A 21866-nucleotide genomic window follows, 5' to 3' on the forward strand; every position below is an offset into this window, starting at 1 on the left:
CAAGAATGCAAACTAAAGTATTGTCTAGCATGTTTCTCAAAAAATAAAAATAAAAAGTATTGTCTAGTGTATATTATCCCAAATTTCCAACTAATAATTTTATTCCATGCGTTATATGTCAAGTTTTGTAATAGCCTAAATTTTTGCCATGTGGTGCATTCCTTGAGAATGAAATAGAATACTTATCATTTAACCTTCCACCTCAACACAACTTGTAATCATTTGTTTAATTATTATTAGGATTAGTATTCTTTTCTATTTGGCAAAAAGCAATAGTGTTTGAAAAATGTTTGGATCCAAACATGTTTAGAGTAATCTTGCTTTAATCTACTATGTGACATTTGAAGAGATCATTTATAAGTAAAAAATAAGTCATGTGGCTTATTTAAATAATACACATGAATAATCTTATAATTTACTACATAATGCGTAGGAAAAGATAGCTCAAAACAAGTTTTGAGCCCAACTTTGTCCACAGTGATCTTTTACAAATATATATTAATTTATTATCATGTGTTTAATGGGAGTACATTTAATAAATGAATAAATGTCATTTAATATTCATAAATGAATAAAAATGTCATTTATTCATAAATTAATAAATGAATATTAAATTTTTTTTTATAAATGATTCACTATTTTCTTATATACAAAATAGAATTTCTACTCTATTCTAATCTAAGTATATAAAAGAGAATTTACTTTTTTATTTTCTCACAATAAGTTGGGAGGGAGGATTTAAAATTTTGGGTTTTTCTAGGCAATGCTACTAATAGGCAACTTATATGATTATTTTTCTAAAACTTACAATAAAAACAGCTGATTTGAAATGTGGCATTTTTGATCAAGTTGCTTTAGCAATAATTGAAACACAAACTAGCAAATCACAATATATATATATATATATATATATATATATGAAATAATTATGCAGTTATATTAATAAAAATAATTAAATATTTTTGAGTTCATACAAAAAAATATGTTCATATACTTAACTTAACTATATCAATTATAACGTTTTAAAAAAAAAACTATATCAATTATAATATTTATGTTTTTCTGTATTTTTAATAACATGTAATATAACCAATTCTCAATAATTTTACTTTTTTTTTTTTTTTTTATAAGGAATAATTTAGGTAAAATTATTGTCACTTATTATAACAATAATTTTACCTAATAAGTATCATACATCAACTATAAATACAATATTTTACAGAATATTTTTGTAAAATGAACTTATAAATTATAATGTATCGCAAGTTTCAATAAATCACTCTGCTCCCGTTAATAGAATCTGCATGTGAGTGTGATGCCCATGTGACAACTGACAAGGTCCCATTTTTGTAAGATCTATTTGCATGGATTTTGGGGTTAGCTATTTTAGTATTTCTAGCTTCAACTGTTGCACCGACCTAAATATTATTACTTTTTTTTTTTTTCCAACGGTTCCTCAAAACTTTCAACTAAAAACTAATCACTATTCGCGACAAGTGGACAAGACAGCCACTTTGAGACCAAGTGGCCAACCATTCGGCCAACCCCACTGGGTTTACATATTATTACTACTACCATTTGGCTAAATATGAAATATTAGTGTACACCAACTATTATTATCAATAGTAAATAAATAAGTTATGTTGGGTTTCCATTAACTTAATTGATAAAATCTCTGATAATTGAATAAAAGATTTAAAATTTAATTTTCGCCTAAATTAAAAATCAATTGATATCTTAGTCTAATGATAATTCTTAGACCTCGAACATTATATGTTAAAACTCTATAAAAATAATAACAATAAATTATGATTTCAATAAAAAAAAAAGTCACGATTTCAATTTAAAAAGAAATTATATATATATATATATATATATATATAGTTGTGTACAATAACTGGAGTGAAATATACATTGACGTTATTATTTTATTTTTGAGATACATGCAGTTACATGTTATTCATTTTATTTTTCTTGGCTAAAAATTATATATAAAATACTTTAATTTTGAGAGGGGTTTATCACTAAATTGACAATTTATTTGGCCTGTTTAAAAATGAAGCTAAAAACTCGGGTCATTTTGCATTTTATCAAAACAAAATTCTTTCCATGTGACATCATTGTCAGCAAGCTAGTGTGCAGTAGTTACTAGTTAGTACAAACCGAATCAAACTAATATTGCTTTTGCCTTTTGTTCTCTCTCTCCAAAAAAAAAAAAAAACATTATTGCTGTTGGACTTCTTTTAAGGAAATGAGTTGAGTTCAGCTGAGTTTGTCAGTTTGTCTTTCTCCAAGAAATGGCGGTGGAGAGAGAAACCAGAAACAATCTAGTTTTTGCTGTAAATGGAGAGAGGTTTGAGCTCTCCACTGTTGACCCTTCAACTACTTTGCTTGAGTTCTTGCGTTCCAGAACTCGCTTCAAGAGTGTCAAGCTCAGCTGTGGTGAAGGTTCGTGTGTGCGTGTGTCAATGTGTGTAGCAGCTATATTATTTTGTGTCATAGAGAATTCATGATTAAATTTCATTCAGGTATACATTCTCTTAGATGGGTAGTTGAGTTTTCTTCTTCTTGTTATGCTGTGAACAACATTGCTTGTTATGGACTGTATCTGCTGTGATAACTTTACTCTTTGTCAACAAAAAAAAAAAAAAAAAAAATTGCTCTTTGTTGTGTACTCTGTGCTTGATTTTGGCTAGGAAAATGCACTTTTGATGACATGGATTTTGTTGTATGTGTCTTTGTATAAGTATATAAGAAAATTCTGGATTGTTAGGTTCTGATTAATTTTCCTCTTAGGAAAATGAGTTGTTTAGGTGTTGATTAAACCTGTCGAGGGGAATCACAGCATGTGTGTGTGTGTGTTTGTAGAGATTAATAACCTCTCATTGCTTTAGCGTTGATTATGTGATTTGAGTATTGAACTAAGGTTAGTTTTTTTTTTTTGGCTAAAATGCAAAACTCACTCTCTGTTTCACCAAAAATTCATTTCAATTTTTTAACTCCTTAAATTTCAGATTTATTCAATTAATGACTTTCCATAACCTTTTGTTAAAATTTTTTGAAAAAAAAAAATCTGAAAAATATTCTTCCATCATTAATTGGATTTTTTTAATTTAAAAAACTTGAAGAAAAATTTTAAAAATTGAAAAATTAACCACAACATATAACAAAAGTTTATGGAAAAGCAAAGTTAAAGAACTGAAATAAACAAAAGCAAAGTTAGAGGACTGAAATGAATTTTGAGAAACTTAGAGGGTGGGTTTTGCATTTTAGCCTTGTTTTTTTCTTTGCTGCAAAGTCAAGCACCTTAAACCTGTAATCCAAAATGGGGCTCTCATATTTTTAGTCAACGAGCAAGAGTCTTTCTTTTATGCTGATGATTCTGAATTTTGAATTGTGGCAGTTCTTTGATCATCTTAATTTGACTGAAATTGGGTTTACCTAAGATATGAATAATTTCTAATTATCATTGAAATGATTTCTTGAAATGGTCTATAATTCATGGTTGCAGGTGGTTGTGGTGCTTGTGTTGTTTTACTGTCAAAGTATGATCCTGTGCTTGATCAGGTTGAGGATTTTACAGCAAGTTCATGTCTTACTCTACTTTGCAGCATAAATGGATATTCTATTACAACAACTGAAGGCCTTGGAAATAGCAAAGATGGGTTCCACCCAATTCATCAAAGGTTCGCTGGTTTCCATGCTTCTCAATGTGGGTTTTGTACTCCTGGAATGTGTGTTTCACTCTTTGCAGCTCTGGTCAATGCTGAAAAGGCCAATCAATCAGAGCCCTCTCCTGGATTCTCCAAGCTGACAGTTTCTGAAGCTGAAAAGGCTATTTCAGGAAACCTTTGTCGCTGTACTGGATATAGATCAATAGCTGATGCCTGCAAGAGTTTTGCGGCTGATGTTGATGTGGAGGATTTGGGGCTCAACACTTTTTGGAGAAAGGGAGAGAGTAAGGAAGTAAAGATGAGTAGATTACCTTTCTATAACCGTAACAAAGAGATTTGTACATTTCCTGAGTTCCTGAAGAAGGAAATCAGGTCTTCCATGCTTTTGGATTCTAAAGGATTTTATTGGTACAATCCTGTTAGAGTCAAGGAACTTCAAAGCTTCTTGGAATCTAATGAGACCGATGATGGGAGCTTGATTAAATTAGTTGCTGGCAACACTGGAATGGGTTATTACAAGGAACTAGAACACTATGACAGATATATTGATCTACGGTATATTCCTGAGCTCTCATCGATTCAAAGAGATCCAAAAGGGATTGAGATTGGAGCAACCATCACAATCTCTAAAGCTATTGAAGCTTTAAAGGAAGAAAACAAAGGTGAATTTCACCCAAAGAGTGAGATGGTGTTCAAAAAAATTGCCAACCATATGGAGAAAATTGCTTCAGGCTTCATCCGGAATACAGCTAGTATAGGGGGAAACTTGATGATGGCACAAAGGAAGAATTTTCCTTCTGATATTGCTACGATTCTTGTTGCTGTGGGTTCAATGGTATATATAATGACCGGTCCTACATGTGAAAGGATTATGTTGGAGGAGTTTCTAGAAAGGCCTCCTTTGAGTTCCAAAACTTTACTTCTCAATGTTAAAATCCCATCCTGGGAATCAATAAAAAATATTTCATCTGAAACTGACACTATGTTGCTCTTTGAAACCTATCGAGCTGCACCACGACCTCTTGGAAATGCATTGCCCTATTTAAATGCTGCATTCTTGGCTGAAGTTTCTCCATGTAAAACTTCTGATGGAATCATAGTAAATAACTGTCAGCTAGCTTTTGGTGCTTATGGGACTAAACATGCAATTAGAGCAAGACAGGTGGAGGAATTTTTAGCTGGAAAAATTTTAAGTTTAGATGTTCTATATGAAGCTACCAAATTAGTTAAAGCCATTGTGGTACCTGAAGATGGCACTTCCTATCCTGCCTATAGGTCAAGCTTGGCCATAGGTTATCTTTTTGATTTCTTTAGCCCCTTAATTGACAATGGTGGTAAAATTTCTAATGTTTTGTTAGAAGGATATATCAAGAATGTTAATGCTTACAAAATAAACCAGAATCATGTTCAGCTAGCTCATGATAACCTCCCAAGTTTGCTATCATCCGGTAAGCAGGTGATTGAATTAAGTGAAGAGTATCATCCAGTTGGTGAGCCAATTACAAAATCTGGAGCTGCCATCCAAGCTTCTGGTTCGTAATACTGCACATAGATATGTGCATAGTGAAAATGGTTTTTTTTATTTATTTTATTATTATTATTATTATTATTATTATTATTTTATATATATATATATATATATATTATATTCAATACAATCATTACTAGCATCCTTCTGCTGCTTGGTGGCCTCATGTTTCTTGTTTGAAACTTGACCTGCCACCTTAAAGGCTTAAATGAATTGAACAATTTGAATTTTTGAACCACAAAGTTCCTAAATTTACCCTTTCCCCATTTTTGTGCTCATGTATAACTAGTGTTAATCATATCTCCTTCTCTTTCTCTCTGGGAAATTACTGCAAGCATGCAAATTCCTCCTCGGAACCAGCAGTAACTATGCAACTGCTGTTACATAGGTTGTCAGCTTCATTATGATTGATTATAATTACCTAGCCTAGACAACAGTAGTCTGATGTGAGTTGATATATTTTTCTATTGCTTCTGCTGATGATTAGTGATATCAGATTAACACAATTATTTCCTTTTCTGTTACTTTTTGTTATATATCTTCAATTATGGCTGGAAGCTCCTTGAAGAACTAGATAACTAACTCATGCTGGTCAAGTAGGTGAGGCTTTCTATGTGGATGACATTCCTTCACCAGAAAATTGCCTACATGGAACATTCATTTATAGCACAAAGCCTTTGGCATGGGTAAAAGGTATACAATTCCAGCCTAAACCACTTCCAGATGGAGTGGCTTCAATTATTACTTTTAAAGACATCCCGAAAGGTGGAGAGAATATAGGATCAAAAAACATTTTTGGTGCTGAACCTTTATTTGCTGAGGAGCTTACTCAGTGTGCCGGTCAGCGTCTTGCATTTGTGGTAATTCGATGATTCCATTATTCTTCTCTAGAAATATATGGCCTTCATTTCCATTGATTACAAATGTATACCCTATGAGATAATACACAAATTCATTTAATTCTTTTTTCTTATTAAAAAATTAATTCCTTTTTGGAGTTTCTGCATGAGATACTCATTAAACTGACTTTGTAGGTTGCAGATACACAGAAACATGCAGATAAAGCTATAAAGTTCGCTGTGGTTGATTATGACTTGGAAAATTTAGAACCTCCAATTCTCTCTGTAGAAGAGGCTGTTAAGAGATCTAGCCTTTTTGAGGTTCCTCCTATGTTTTACCCAAAACAAGTTGGTGATATATCGAAAGGAATGGCTGAAGCTGATCATAAAATTCTTTCTGCTGAGGTACTTGTCATCTACATGCCATTGTTTTTCTTTCCTTTCCTTTCCCACACCCCCCCCCCCCCCAGAAAAAAAAAAAGGCTTATGTATGGATATTCAATTTTGCTTCATTTCAAATGTAAATATGGCAATTAAAAAGAAAAGATAAATCAGGATTGTTGACATGGTTATACTGATTCAGCATCTTTTTAGTCATCCACTAATAGAATGCATGATTGTTCTCAATTTTTTTTTTCTTTTTTGGGAATTGTGGCATTCAGGTTAAACTTGGGTCACAATACTATTTCTATATGGAGTCGCAAGCTGCCCTTGCTATACCAGATGAAGACAACTGCATGGTGGTTTATAGTTCAAGTCAGGTCCCTGAGTGGACACACGTTGTGATTGCAAGATGTCTCGGTGTTCCTGAACATAATGTCCGCGTAATTACGAGAAGGGTTGGGGGAGCATTTGGTGGAAAGGCCATCAAAGCCATGCCTGTGAGTATCTTGTATAAAAATCTCCTTATTTTAACTTTTTTTTTACAAAATTTATTTTCACTATTGACATTGATGTAGGCAATGAGAAGCTAGTTTTGTAATATGTTGAGCAATGTTATCAATTCCATTCTATTCCACCCAGAACAGCCGGAATATTCCATTCCAGTTAGTGAACTGGTACTAATTTTTTTTTTTTTTTTATAAGAGTTAGTGAACTGGTACTAATCACCCCTCCATTCTATCTGGTTCTGAATTCCAATGCATTTCAGCCAATTCCGCCCATTTCGGTCCATTCTACTAAATTTTGACTGGTATTGTGGTTTTGGCTGGTATGTAAAAAATTCATTATATGTTTCCTAAAGTCCTTTTTATTTCCTTTATTTTGCTCACATATGGAATTTTATTATTATTTTCATTGAGAATGTGTTCTTTTTTCATTTACTTTACTCACATATGATATTTTTTTTTAAGTTTAATTATTAAGAATATGTCTTTCGTCATTTACTCATAATTCTCCCATACCCTTTCATGCAAAATATATTGGATCTTAGCCTCTCTTTTTTTCTAGAAAATGTTCTCGTACCTTGCTTTCTTGCAATCTGAAATTGTTATTGAACTGGTTTAATCTGGTATTGTTATTAGGAACTAGGAAGTGGTGATAAATAGCAGGAGAGTTATTTCTTACTTACCTGATTCTTTTCTAATGCTGGTCCAAAGAGGAGCTAGCAAAACAATCAACACAAGAGAGTAGTTATATATATATATATATATATATATATATATATAAATCGAAATGGTCTCTGCAAAGGAATTGACAACTTTGATGTTGAGATTCCTGTCATGGGCTGTAGTTTTGGGCGTTAGGTCTTGTTTTTGGGTTTTATTAGGTTATTTTTGGTTTATATTGCGAGTTTTATTAGTTATTTAGTTTGAATTTGGTATGTCCAACTGCTATTACAGTTAGGTTTAGTTTTCTATAAAAAAGATATAATGCTTTCAATTCAATGGGGAACAAGTTATTGAACTTTTCGGCATTATGCTGTGGAGTTTTGTGTGATGCAATTTTTGTCTTAAGTGTGTTTTTGACGAAACCCTAGGTGTAATTTTTTCCCTTTAGTTTTTCAGTGATTTAAATTGATTCTAGCAAACCCATACCTGAATTGTGTTTCCATCTTTCCCTAAAAATCAAAGTCTTAAATTCCAAAAACATCATGTCCTTCAAATAGCTCCCCAAGAATCCCAAAATATCAAAATGCGGTTGAACTTGAGTTTTGTCTGTTTGACCTTCAAAGCAAATCTATTGCTTAGCATATTTGAAACTCTACCTCTAACATATATATCTATATATATATATATATATATATATATATATATATATATTTTTTACATCCTTTCCAGCACAAATGCCTAACCCAAACAATCCTAATTGCCTACCTCCTAGAATCTGCCCTTTGCTAAATTAATTAGTACCAGAGCTTTTGTCCTATGTCAGATACCCTCTCTACAGTTCTGGTCTAAATTTAACATTTGTAACCACTGTAAAATGAACCTGAACTTTCTATAGTTAAGAATGATTGAATCACTGTAAATGACTTATAGGTTTGTTCTCTCTTGATTGATGCCAACTACTAGGTTATCTTTCTTTATTTTTCTATTCTTCAATTTTATTGTTGCATCCATTTTAGGGGTGAAGCAACGTTTATACTAAGGGGGTCCATCCACCCTCTCCCCATTCCTTCCCCACCAAAAAAAAAAAGGAAAAAAAAAAAATTGTCCCATAAATTCAACAAATAAAATAGTTATCCCATCCATTGTCGCTCCAAATTTCTAAGTGTTACTAATATCAATTTGTTTGTCAACTTAACTTCTTTTATATGCACACACACACACACATTCAAATTAGTGTTTTGGAATTTTTTTGTTTTTGTTCCTTTTTTTTTTTTTTTCCAAATGACTGTGTTTTGTTACTCGCTTTATGTTGTTTGGGACACAACATTAAAAAAATTAAAATTAAAATTTGGGATTAGGATGTTCTCATGTTGTTGCTGACTAAACCTAAACAATTTGTTTAGGTGCTTTTTTTTCTTTTTCTTTTTTTAACATGGTAACACATTAAGTGATTGAGGCTGGGTAATTTTAAGAACATCTGTTTTTGTTTGAATTTTTTTAATTAAAATTTGGTAAAAACACTTTTTTGGTCCTTATATTTTGGCCCTATTTTCTAAATGGTCATAGTTCTCATAGCTTTCACTGTGGTCCTTTTTTATTTTTAAACTTGCTGTCATTTTGTCCCGCCATCATCTCACTTACGAAAAATGCCTATGTGGCTGATGGGCGTTACTACTAGTTTAAAAATAGCGTTTAGCTAGTTTAAAAATATAAGGACCAAAATGAAAACTGTTAAAACTTGAGGACCAAATTGAAGATAAGGCCAAAATATAGGGATAAAAAGATGTTTTTGCCTAAATTTTTTAACTTGGCAACACTAATTATTTTTTAGTTAGTCAATAGTGAATATATAATGAGATAATAAATATGTTTTTTACTTGATGTGTAGATGATAGGAAAACCAACTACAATATTCAAAATTTCCCACCATGAATATTGTCTTTTTTTTTTTTTTGAGAAACCAGACCCCAAGTGCGGGCTGGGCTTTATTGAAACAGAACTAAAACATCAAGGAACATCACCCAAAATCAGAGGGGTAATGTCTTCAGGACAATCTTCTAACCAAACTTGTAACTCAGGCCCTGTTTTAGCACGTTTAGCTAATGTATCAGCTACTGAATTACATGAACGAGGAACATAACAAAAATCAGAAAAATGTAAAAGAGAAGCTTGGCCAAGCACACCATCAACTATGTGACCATACAAAGATTGGTTAGCCGACCCTTTTGAAATGGCATTGATCACTACTGCTGCGTCACCTTCAAATATCACTTCATGTAACCCGATCTCAACAGCAAATTGGACAGCACGCCTGCAAGCTAAAGCTTCAACCAATGCCACGGACTGAGGGAGTGGTAATCGAGCTGAAAGCGCACCATGAATATTGTCAAAACTTGGATTCGCAATAAAATGGAGGATGAATTTTTAAAGTGGTCTTTGATTGTGTATATTGAAAGGGAAATTGTAGCAAAATTTATTACATAATCAATCATAGATAAATTTTGGGATTCCAAACAAAGGTCAAGTTCTATTTTAATAGGTGATTATTGAGTTGAAATGTATTAAGTACAATTCTTTTGTGTTTTTTATTTTATTTATATTTTGTCAATATTGAAATAGATTTTCATATATTAATTTAGTTTTGAATCTTAGTATATTTTTGGTTCTTGAAAGATGGATACTTTTTGTTTCATGCTTTCTAACCCCAAAGATGAAATCATGGTTCCATCTGTCCTTGATCCTTTTGGTTGTGTCTTATGCCATGCCCATATAAGAAGTTTTATTTAAATGGATGCCTATGGTCAGTTTATCTTTGGATGTTAGATTGGAAAGGATAACTTCATTGTGAACCTTTTTTATATTGTAATTCGCTCAGCCTTGGTTTGACATGAGAATAAACCACTTTAAACTGGAGTTTTATATGATTCTAAGATCCTTAATCTCTGTGTATATGATTTCCAGTTTTTGTTTTTAAATCTCTCTCTCTCTCGTTTTTTTTTATTTGGTTCTCTGTATCATTTGATAGAAACTATTAAATACTCCATTACTTCTGTTAAAAATAAAACCACTAGCACAAATACTTACACTGATGTTTTAGGTTGCTACAGCATGTGCACTTGCAGCACACAAATTGCGTCGCCCTGTCAGGATATATCTTGATCGCAAGACTGATATGATAATGGCAGGAGGAAGGCATCCCATGAAAATAACTTACAGCGTAGGATTCAAGTCTAATGGGAAGATTACAGCATTACAACTTGAAATATTAATTAATGCTGGGTTGTCTCCAGATATAAGTCCAATTATGCCGCATAACATACTAGGTCCACTTAAAAAGTATGACTGGGGTGCTTTATCCTTTGATATAAAGGTATGCAAAACAAATCATTCCAGTAAATCTGCTATGCGGGCACCTGGGGAAGTACAGGGATCATTTATTGCTGAAGCTGTTATTGAACACGTAGCATCTACCCTTTCAATGGATGCTGATTCTGTCAGAAGCATAAATCTCCACACATACAACAGCCTTAACTTATTCTATGAGAGTAATGCAGATGAACCTCTCGAGTATACTTTACCTTCTATATGGGATAAGTTGGCCATGTCATCAAGCTTACACCAGAGAACTGAAATGGTGAAAGAGTTTAATAGGGACAATAAATGGAGGAAAAGGGGCATTTCTCGTATACCTATTGTGCATGAATTTTCTGTAAGACCCACACCAGGAAAAGTAAGCATTTTAAGTGATGGGTCTATTGTTGTTGAAGTCGGTGGGATTGAGCTCGGCCAGGGGCTCTGGACAAAGGTAAAACAGATGGCTGCATTTGGTCTCAGTTCAATCCAATGTGATGGAGTTGGAGATCTGTCGGATAAAGTACGGGTCATTCAGTCTGATAGCTTGAGTTTAATTCAAGGGGGTTTTACTGCTGGGAGCACAACATCTGAGTCAAGCTGTGAAGCAGTGAGGCTTTGCTGCAATATTTTGGTTGAAAGACTCAGGCCACTCAGGGAAAGGTTGCAGGATCAAATGGGTTCCATTAAATGGGAGATGCTTATTGATCAGGTAGCTATGTGCTGTTTGGACAATTTTTTTTTCTTCCCCTTTTGAACATGGGATGTGATAATCAAGACCTTATTTCCAAGCCTTTGTTAATCAAGAACTTATCCTAATTCAACCCTTTGACCTGAAAGTAGGACCATAAACACAATTATCAAAAATCTTTGTTTGTAAGGTGGCCCTTGATTGGGATATTAAACTTTCCATGACGAGAGTATTTGGCTTTGAGCCTTTAGATTTTAAGGTTTGTTTATTAGAAGGCAATTTTAAAATTTATGGAGGGTTGCAAGAAAACTAAGAACCAAGCCGCTGTCCAGTGTGAACTGTACTCATGAACAGTAACTTTTTGAAGCTAATTTACAGTGGGCTGTCACATGGTTTATAAAATAGGAATTTTAGGACTAACTGAGGGTTGAAAAGGGTTTTCTAGGGGTCTGGTTGTGGCTCTAACTTGAAGATGAAGAAAGAAATAAATTGGAAGCTTTGAAATATCAACCTAGCCTTTTGTAATATCACCATTAAATGAGAGCATAATATGCTGAACAACTGATTATCAAAGTGCTTTAATTGTTTGCTACAAGACCAGGGGACTTGCTTATACAGAAGCAAAATCCTAAAAGAATTCGGAAAAGCTAAATACTCCTTAGGGTTAGTTAATTTATCCTAACACACATGTTTAATATCTGTACTATAACGTTAGTATATTATTACAAATTTACCCTTTAACATATAAATATTAAATACTACTCTCTTTTTTAATGAGAAAAAAAAGAAAAAAAAAAAAGAGTTGTAATTACATATAAATACTACTCATAATGCTTCCCCTCAAGCTGGGACATATATATCATAGAATCTCAAGCTTTAACATATTTCTGAGATTCTGAGCTGCAATGACTGATCTTGATTTAAATGACATTGATTATTTATTTTAAATGTAACTCAACAAATAAACAACCTTCACTGGTTTTGGATTGTGTCAAGGCATATATAAAACTCCCACAAATGAAAGGTGTAATTTTGTGAAGTAGTTGCTTGTTGTATGAAAAATTGCCCTAGGAGGCAGGATATTTACTTGCATTTTTTATTTAGGATGGAAAGTGTAGAAATAGAAAGAAGGGAAAAGAAGAGAAGGCAGGGAAAATTCTAAGCTTCACCACTTAGAATTTACCTAAAAACCGTAGGCTTCACCACCTAAGGGTGCTTGAAATCACCACCATGCTAGAGAGAAATATCTCTAATTAGAAAACTTTTATTCAAATTGCAATGCTAAAACCATTCTTAGAGCTTCTTTTAGTGTGCGTTTGGATACAGTTTATTTTGCTGAAAACTAAAAACAATAAAATAATTTTTTTAATTACTGTTCATTAGAGAGAAAACTGTGCATTTGCCTTGGTGCACTGTTTATGTCCCATGAACTGTGCAACAGGTGCTGGACTTTAAAAAAAAAAAAAAAAAAAAAAAAGCCCTGAAACACGGACACACAATACAAACAGACCTTAATAGGCTTCAAGGATTACATTAAGGCACAATTACATCCTAAAGGACATCTCAATCCTAATAAAAAAATCTAGTATCTCAAAAAAAAAAAATCTAAACTTATAAATTCTGAAATTTTGCTCCTAGCATGAATTTTCCTTTCGGAATTTCTTGATTTGATATATTGCATCTTTTCCACTGACTCAGATTTATGAAATTGTAGGCCTACATGCTCTCTGTGAACTTATCAGCAAGTTCTTTCTTTGTCCCTGACCTTACTTCCATGCAATATCGAACCTATGGTGCCGCAGTGAGTGAGGCAAGTTTACCTCTAATACCTTATTGCTTCCACATTTGCTTATTTTGGAACTAAAGAAGTGTTTCTTTAAATAAAGTTGCATGAGGGCACACTTCCAGGGTACCATATTGCATTACAAGTCACACTCAGTGAAAATACAAATATCGGCTAAAATTCAATAACAAAAGTTTGGTGTCACAGGTGGAGGTGAATATTTTGACAGGAGAAACCACAATTTTGCAAACTGATATTATCTATGATTGTGGACAGAGTCTCAACCCTGCTGTGGATTTAGGACAGGTTTGCCTAATTTTAATCCTATGAGATGAGCTATATATATTGTGTGTGTGCACGCGCGCATTGAGTTTAAGTTACACTTAGTGTAGATTGTCAAAAAAAAAAAAAAAAAGTTACACCTAGTGTAACTTTAGATAATGTTGCACAATTCAATATTTTTTATTGGATGCAAATTTTGACAAATCCACCAGTTGGATTACATTTTCTTCTTATATACATACAAAATTTCAACATGATTAGAGATCAATAACTATCTCATCTATCAAATATTTTGATTTCAAATTTTTGTATTATAAAATTGTGCATAAAATGGATCGAATATTAAGTAGCATTTGATTGGCACAAAATTTGGCATATGTTTTAAGAATATAGAGAACATGTAATCCAATAGTGGGATTTTCAAATATTAATTTAATAAAAAGTTATTACATGCTGTAATGTTACTTAGAGTTATACCAAATATAACATAATCTTCAATGTATACAAACAATCACACACACTTCACTAAGCAAATGAAGGCGTCTCTTATTTCATTTTGTCATGAGCTAAGGAAGTGCTAACCATATCTGCATTAAACCCCAAAAGGATTTGGCCTACTAACATTCCAATCCCTACTATGGGGTTAGATTAGATCTAGGGTCAAATCCCCTTAACTTTCATTTATGGTATAAAAAAAAAAGATGTTACCAAAAACAATCAAAATCAATGAGGATTTGTCAAATGAAGGGCAACCAATTCAAATTCTGGATAGAAAAGAGCATGGTTTACCTACCAAGAATATCCTCATGGTTAAAGTATTCTGGAGGAATCATGCCATTAAGGAAGCGAATTGGGAGAGTGAGGCTAAGATGAAGGAAATATTTCCACATTTTTTCAAGGTACATCGAATTCAGGGACTGAATTCTTATAGGGGAAGCAGGAATAAGTATTTTTTCCCACCAAGCCTAAGACTACATAAGATCTAGGAGTTCAAACAATTAAAACAAGACATTAGGTTTTAAATGAGGGAGATTAAAATCACTTAGATTGTGTGGATTTGGATTATGAAAGTCTTGGACAGGTGCTAAGTCCCACATTAGGCATGTACCAAGTTGATTTGGGCTATAAAAGTGATTAGAGAGATTCTAGTTGTTAATAGTCCTTATTGCAATACCTCAAATTGTTTGACTTATCAAAAAAGAAAAACTAATACCTCAATTTGTTTGGTTTTGCGTGTGAACTTAGATTGTGAAGGTGTTGTGTGGGCTTGTGTTGAGTCCCATCTTACATCGGGCGTGAAGTAGGTCAATCAAAGTTACATAAACAATTATGAGAAACCCAAATTTTTATATTCCTTTTGGGGTATAATACAAATGTGGTTAGCACTTTTCTCTGGTAGTGACATATTGTAGCATAACCAACCTAGTAATGCCCTATGTGCTAGGGAAACTACAACGCAACACGTGCCTTGATGAGGACATAATGATTAATGGTTGGAAAATGTAATATCTTGGATTGTTTGGATTTATGTGTGGATTTAGATTGTGAAAGTGACGTGTGGCATGTGTTGAGTACTATATCAGGCATGTGCTAAATCATTCTAGGTTATATTATGATTATGAGCAATCTCAATTATGACTATTCCTTTTAGGGAATAACGTAGATGTGCCTAGCTCTTTCCTCGGGTTATGACACATTTAGTCCATATAGTTTCTTTAGGTCCCATACTTCCCTAGCAAATGAAGGTCCTTATTTCTTTTAGTCTACATTGCACACATTGCACTGGAAAATCTCATTTTTCCCAGCCAAGGATTCTTTTCTGCCTTCTGGAAGGGGTGGGGGAGGGTGCTGTGCTGACTATGGTCCTGTGTGGAGTCATTTTTATCTCAAACAATTGTAGCTGTTTCACTGGCTAATGTAATCTACATGGACTTTGGCAAGAATGTAATTCCAAAAGTTTTGAGGGATGTGAACAGAATATCCTAGAAATTAAAGCCTTCTTTCTCCATACTTTGTTGAATTGGAGTGCTGCTTTTCTCTCTCCCTCTTGTTTTTCTCTCTTACAATTGCTTGATAACTGAATTTTGAATTGATTGTATTTCTCTCTTAGTACAGCGCTGGTGTACTAGGTTTGCTTTTTTCTTATAAAAATTTTCATTACTTATCAAAAAAACAAAAAAAAAAACTAAACTTAGTAGTGCTGCTATTTTGTTGGCCAAAACCCAACCAAACACTACTCATATAGATGTGAAGCCTTTTTTTTACTTCGTGTGAATTTCACCTCATACAGCTCACACAAAAACTCCTCAACCCGACCTTTTCTTCCACCTTTCCTCTCCAATCCACGATCAAAATTGAGCTGCTTCTTTGCTTTGTATGTATTGGCTTGGTTTTTTCCAGAAGAAATTCACCTTGCAGAACCCAACGCTTTTGTTGCATTCAAGTATTTATGTTAGAATGTTGATACATTACTAACTGGATGCTCAAAATATCTCCTTTCACTTATAAATTATGATATCTGAAGTTGCTTCTTGCAGATTGAAGGAGCTTTTGTCCAAGGAGTTGGGTTTTTCATGCTTGAGGAATACCTGACAAATTCAGATGGATTGGTGGTTGCGGAAGGTACATGGACATACAAGATTCCTACACTTGACACAATACCCAAACAATTCAATGTTGAAATACATAAAAGTGGACATCATCAAAAACGTGTTCTTTCTTCAAAAGGTATGTCCCTTTGAATTTTTGTTTTAAATGCAAATGGCTTTTACTGGAAAACCTTCCAGATGTCTCTAAGTAGTTGAAATTGAAACTAATTGATGAAGCAGATCATTGATGATCTTGATCTGTTGAAACTATGAGAACTTATGATTTATTGTAAAAATATTGCAAAACCACCCTTATTTTAATGAACTTAAAATAGTGAAATGTAAAATAAAAGGGAAAAGGATCCTCTCCATTTGAAATGGATTTGATTCATGATTCAAAGTAAATATTATAAATCTGAGGGTGTACAGACTGCCAAGTCATTGAAATTTGTGGTGGTATGTACACTGTTAGATTCAGAAAATGAAATCTTAACTGTGAACTGTGAAGTGGAGGGGATCTTGTTACAGAATATTGAAATCATACTAATCCTTTTCCAAAAACATCTTATACATTGTGTTGCTCATGGCATTAGAGTTTAGCCATAGACTGACGTAATGTCTACTTCCCTTTAAATTATGCAGTGTGCTATCCTGGCAGACACTGCAAAGGAACTAATTTGAGTTAGTTATCAAAACACACTTCTAAAATTAATATAGTTTGTAGGCGCAAATTGTCATTGGGTAGAGTGATGTTTGTAGTTTGATCAATTAGTAGTGTATAAAATCAAAAGCTGTTTTGTGCAGCTTCTGGGGAGCCACCTTTAATTTTAGCAGCTTCAGTTCACTGTGCTACTAGAGCAGCTATTAAAGAAGCCAGAAAACAGCTTCTCTCTTGGAGTGGCAAAGATGAGTGTAGTTCAACATTCCAGTTGGAGGTTCCTGCTACGATGCCTGTTGTGAAGGAGCACTGTGGACTGAAAAGTGTGGAGAGGTACTTGGAATGGAGAATGGGCAGAAAGTGAAGGAGCTCTATGTGCTGGAAGATGGATGGAATTCATCATTGCTGAAAATAAGCTCACTTTTATCATTTGGTTGTAGCTTTTTTTTTTTTTTTGTACATTTATTTAAAATAGAAAAATAAAGAGAGAGTAGTCCTTATAGAGACGAAAATATGGGGCAAATAGATAATAATCTCCATGTTATTACATGGGGTAGCTAATTTTTGTAATAAATCCTTGACCTTTTGTTATATTTTACCATTTTAGTTGTTTTTTGCATTCTCTATAGTCCATATTCTTCACATATTGGTGTATCCTTAAAGCTTATGTGAAAGTTGTAAATTTTTCAATGCAATAATTATATAAGAATTATACACTGCCTGATGTGATTGATTTTGGAAGTGGAGGAAGTGAATAGTGAAATCTTGGGTATTTTGGACATATTTATGTGAAAGAAACTGTAATTGCATTTTTGGATGATTTTGTACATGCTAAAAGAATGCCATGACTTGCTTGCGATTGAGTCGTTCAATCATACTTCAAGCTTGATTTTCATGTTGTCATGAGATGCCCAAGCCCCAAGAGGGGTGGCCTAGCGGTAAGGATCCTGCACGCATGCACAATGATCCTTCATTTGAACCCTAGCAAGTACTGGGGATAGGAGGTGGGAGCACTTATGCGTTGCGCCTTACTGCTAGTTCTCTTGGGATGCTAGGGTGAGATCTGTAGCACCCCCCCAATCACAGTAGTTATGGTTCAATCCAACATTCTCTAGCAAGGGAGTGCCCCTATGGTCACGCCCAAGAGGATGAGTCATACATGGTCGCCTCCCCCCCACCCCCCCCCTCCTCCCCCTCCCCCTCCCCCTCCCCCTCCCCCTTTTCAATTATCAAAAAATCTTTTCTAGTCCATTTGTATGCCACCACATGAACATCGAAACCTGAGAATTGAAATTCCAAGATTACAAGCCTTATGGCTGATTAAGTTGATAGGCTCCGACCATTTGCCTGTACGGTAGGGATGGTACCTCTCCAAGCCTTAGAGCAAGGGGGGTGGGGGAACGGGTTCAAGTACTACTGTAATAATGTAGGATTTCTAACTATTATAAATAATAGTTGACAGGCTCGGGTTTGATGAGAAAATAAATCAATTGAAGTTCCCATCTAAAAAAGTTAATTGAAGGGAGTGTTTAATAGTGGCAACTGTTTTCACTGAATCCATAGATACAACTGTTTTTATAATGTTCATTTGAGTAATTAGTAATGATCTACTTATGATCCTTATAGGACCCAAAAATAATAATAGACTCAATACCTAAAATAAAAATATTGTAATAGATTTTTTTTTCCTATGATAATTCAATAATTATAGGAAAAAGTTGACGGATGCCTTAAGTTAAGGGCATTGGTTTAAGATATATATTTAGAAATCTTTTATGAGAAAAGAAAAAAAAAACATTTAGTAATTTTTTTTTATGGCTTTTTATATTTTTTATAAAAATAATGTCAAAATTTTTCTAAAATGATTTATTAATAATTGCTCTAAAGATACCTGCTAACATGACCCTAGATTATAAACAACCAAGATCCCTTGGTTTATAAAGAACCAAGATTACACGGGTACATGTTTTCAGCTCCACAAAGGTGCCAATTTGGCACTAAACTAATGGGTATCCCATGTGGTAATTGGTTGAATAAGATGGGTAAATCTTACCATTCCAACTCTTCGTCGAACGAAATCTCAACACAAGGAGAAACAAGATCTCTAGCGAAAGCTCAACACAACAAGGTGAAACAATTTTGTTTGCCAAAACTGGGGAAAAGAGAGCTTTTCAAACATGAATGATTACTTAAATATAACATGATTTACGTCTCTCCTTTTTTCTTTTCTTTTTTTGAAGGACACGATTTAGGCTCTTTTTATAACTTGATATCGATGTAAAATCTAACTTTGGATGGTACATGTACATCCCCTCCATCTCTCTCTCCAAAACGAAGTAAAGGGAATTTAAAAAAAAAAAAAAAAAAAAAACAAAACAAACACAAAACCAGAAAAAAAAAAAAACAAAAAACAAAAAAAGAGAAAGAGGACCGACATAAAATGATTTATGGAATACTATTTAGGGCAACACGTGCAAGACACATGCTTGCTATGGAAAAAAAATTAGTGATTAAAGTCAATTCTAAATTTTATTTATATCACAAAACAAAGAAATAAATCATTTGATTTTTAAAGTACATAAACATTTACATTAATCAAAAGAAACATTAATTTTAAGAGTTTTGACAATTATGTCATAAAGTTAATCTCATTTGTATAAGAATTTTGATCACACACAAAGTTAAAGTAGCTATTTAAAATATAAATATCTATTTTACTATAATAGTTTTTTAGTACCTATTTACTAGGGGCAAAATATCCCCTTTCTAAACATTTCTAAGAATGATAACGAATATCATCATCTTCCAATAATAAGCAACTGATATATATATATATAACAAAAGGCATGTGTCATCAAATTTTTCCATTAAGTAAATTATAAGTTTCAAAAATTTAAACCTAGAAAATCAATATTCTTTAGATAACAAATAAAATACGTTATATCATCATTCCAACTTTCAAGAATTACTACCGCCTAAAACTCAAAATACATAAAGAAAATTTTTGAGAAGTTAAAACTTAGTGGGAGTATTTTTGACATTATACAATAAAATATTTTAAAAATCATAAGTTTTCATTAGAGTTTAACTGAGAGAATAACAATATGACATATTTGCTATTTTCCAAAATATTAAGGGAAAAATTGCTTAATTTTAAAGTCTAAGGAGGAATTGTAAACTACCCCAAACATAAAAGATGAAAAATGTTTTTATCCTAAGTTTTTGTTTTTTTTTTTTTTTTTTTTTTTTTTTTTGTAAAACTATGTTTTTACTTAAAATGGTGCATAAAGAAAAAAAATACAAAAAGTCAACCCAAAAAATCTATACGTGAAACAGTGAATTTTGGCTCAACAAAGTTGACTAAACCAACAAAAAATTTCTAAAAACACAACTGAATAGCACAACATTTTCATAATACTTATATAATTTTATTATATTTTATTTTGACTCGTAAAGAATTGACACCTCAACAGTTTTGAAAATATTGTGACGACAACTAGATGTCTTAACATTTTCACAAAAGAAATGTTATGTTCACGATATTTTTACAACAAATTACAAGTAATAGGTTGTTACAGGTGGTTGTGGATATAGCACTTCTTTGTTATGAAAGTGTTTTACACACATAGTTTTAGCACTTCTTGAGTGAGAAAATTAAGATAAAATTTCTATTTGAAGAAGTATGAAACTATATATAAAAAATGTATGTCATACAAAGTTAATCTTATTCGTATAAAAATTTTGATCACATACAAAGTTATGATAGCTATTTAATATATATATATATATATATATATATATATTTATTTTACTATAATAGTTTCTTAGTACTTATTTGCTAAATGTAATATCCACTTACTAAAAACTTATAAAAATGATAACGAATATCGTCATCTTTCAACAATAAGCAACTGATTTTTGCTAAGGCATTGTTACAATATTTAAATTTTCATAATAAAGGATATCATATGATACAACTGAATAACTTTATCAAATACCTTCAATCATACACAATGAAAATTTTGTCATTCATACTTTCTTCTTTATCATTCTACATGAGTCTAGGTGCAATCTTTAGCTTAATTAGTTTTTAATGAACACCCATTTTAGGCAAGGAAAAAAAAAAAGATAACAAAATGCATGTATTATCAAATTTTCCATTAGATAAATTATAAGTTTTTAAGATTTAAACCTAGAAAATTAATGTTCTCTAGGTAACAAATAAAACACCTTATACAACCATTTCAACTTTCTAAGCATTACTACCATCTAAAACTCAAAATATGGGAAGAAAATTTTTGAGATGTTAAAATTTAGTGAGAGTATTTTAGACATTACACAATGAAATATTTTAAAAATCATAAGTTTTCATTTGGGTTTAATTGAGAGAATAAGAATATGACATATTTTCTCTTTTCCAAAATATTAAGGGAGAAATTGCTTAATTTTTTAAAGTTTAAGAAGGAATTTTGAACTACCTCGAACATAAAAGATGAAAAGTGTTTTAATCCTAAGTTGTTATTTTTGTTTTGTGTGTGTGTGTGTGTGTGTAAAACTATATGTGTTTTACTTAAAATGGTGCATAAAGAAAAAAAAATACAAAATTTTAACCCAAGAAAACTGTACGTGAAACAGTGAATTTTCGCTCAATAAAAATTGACAAATAAAAAAAATTTCTAGAAACAATGGCACAACATTTTCATAATACCTTTATTACTTTGTTATATTTTACTTTGACTTGTAAATAATTGACACCTTACCAGTTATGAAAATATTGTGAGGATAACAAAATGTCTTAACATTTTCACAAGAAAAATGCAATGTTCACAACATTTTCATTGCAAATCATACATAGTAGGTTGTTACGGGTTGTTATTGGTGGGAAAAAAGTAATTTCATTGGTAAGTTTTAATTAAAGTAAT

The 21866-nt window shown here is 32.5% G+C and overlaps 1 protein-coding gene across 2 annotated transcripts; it reads left to right on the top strand.

Moving 5' to 3' along the window:
* Positions 1–2186: 2186 nt before the first annotated feature.
* On the top strand, positions 2187–17563 carry LOC126724408 (abscisic-aldehyde oxidase-like). Of its 2 annotated transcripts, none has more exons than XM_050428960.1 (10): positions 2187–2448; positions 3512–5206; positions 5803–6062; positions 6237–6446; positions 6704–6922; positions 10689–11654; positions 13348–13443; positions 13624–13722; positions 16236–16425; positions 17091–17563. In XM_050428960.1, exons 1-10 carry the CDS (start codon positions 2298–2300, stop codon positions 17306–17308), a joined length of 4104 nt encoding a protein of 1367 aa, XP_050284917.1. In that variant the 5' UTR covers positions 2187–2297; the 3' UTR covers positions 17309–17563. The 2 variants fall into 2 exon arrangements, with proteins under 2 accessions (XP_050284917.1, XP_050284920.1); XM_050428963.1 differs by having other exon boundaries at positions 2300–2448; positions 3612–5206.
* The last annotated feature ends 4303 nt before the right edge of the window (positions 17564–21866 follow it).

Source organism: Quercus robur, chromosome 1 (genome assembly GCF_932294415.1).
Source record: "Quercus robur chromosome 1, dhQueRobu3.1, whole genome shotgun sequence".
Lineage (NCBI taxonomy): Eukaryota > Viridiplantae > Streptophyta > Magnoliopsida > Fagales > Fagaceae > Quercus > Quercus robur.

Bases quoted from the DNA above. Each gene is read 5' to 3' on its own strand.
- LOC126724408 (XM_050428960.1), top strand. From the start codon at position 2,298: ATGGCGGTGGAGAGAGAAACCAGAAACAATCTAGTTTTTGCTGTAAAT. The intron at 5,207-5,802 runs GTTCGTAATACT...CTGGTCAAGTAG, and splicing joins AGCTGCCATCCAAGCTTCTG to GTGAGGCTTTCTATGTGGAT. The intron at 6,447-6,703 runs GTACTTGTCATC...TGTGGCATTCAG, and splicing joins ATAAAATTCTTTCTGCTGAG to GTTAAACTTGGGTCACAATA.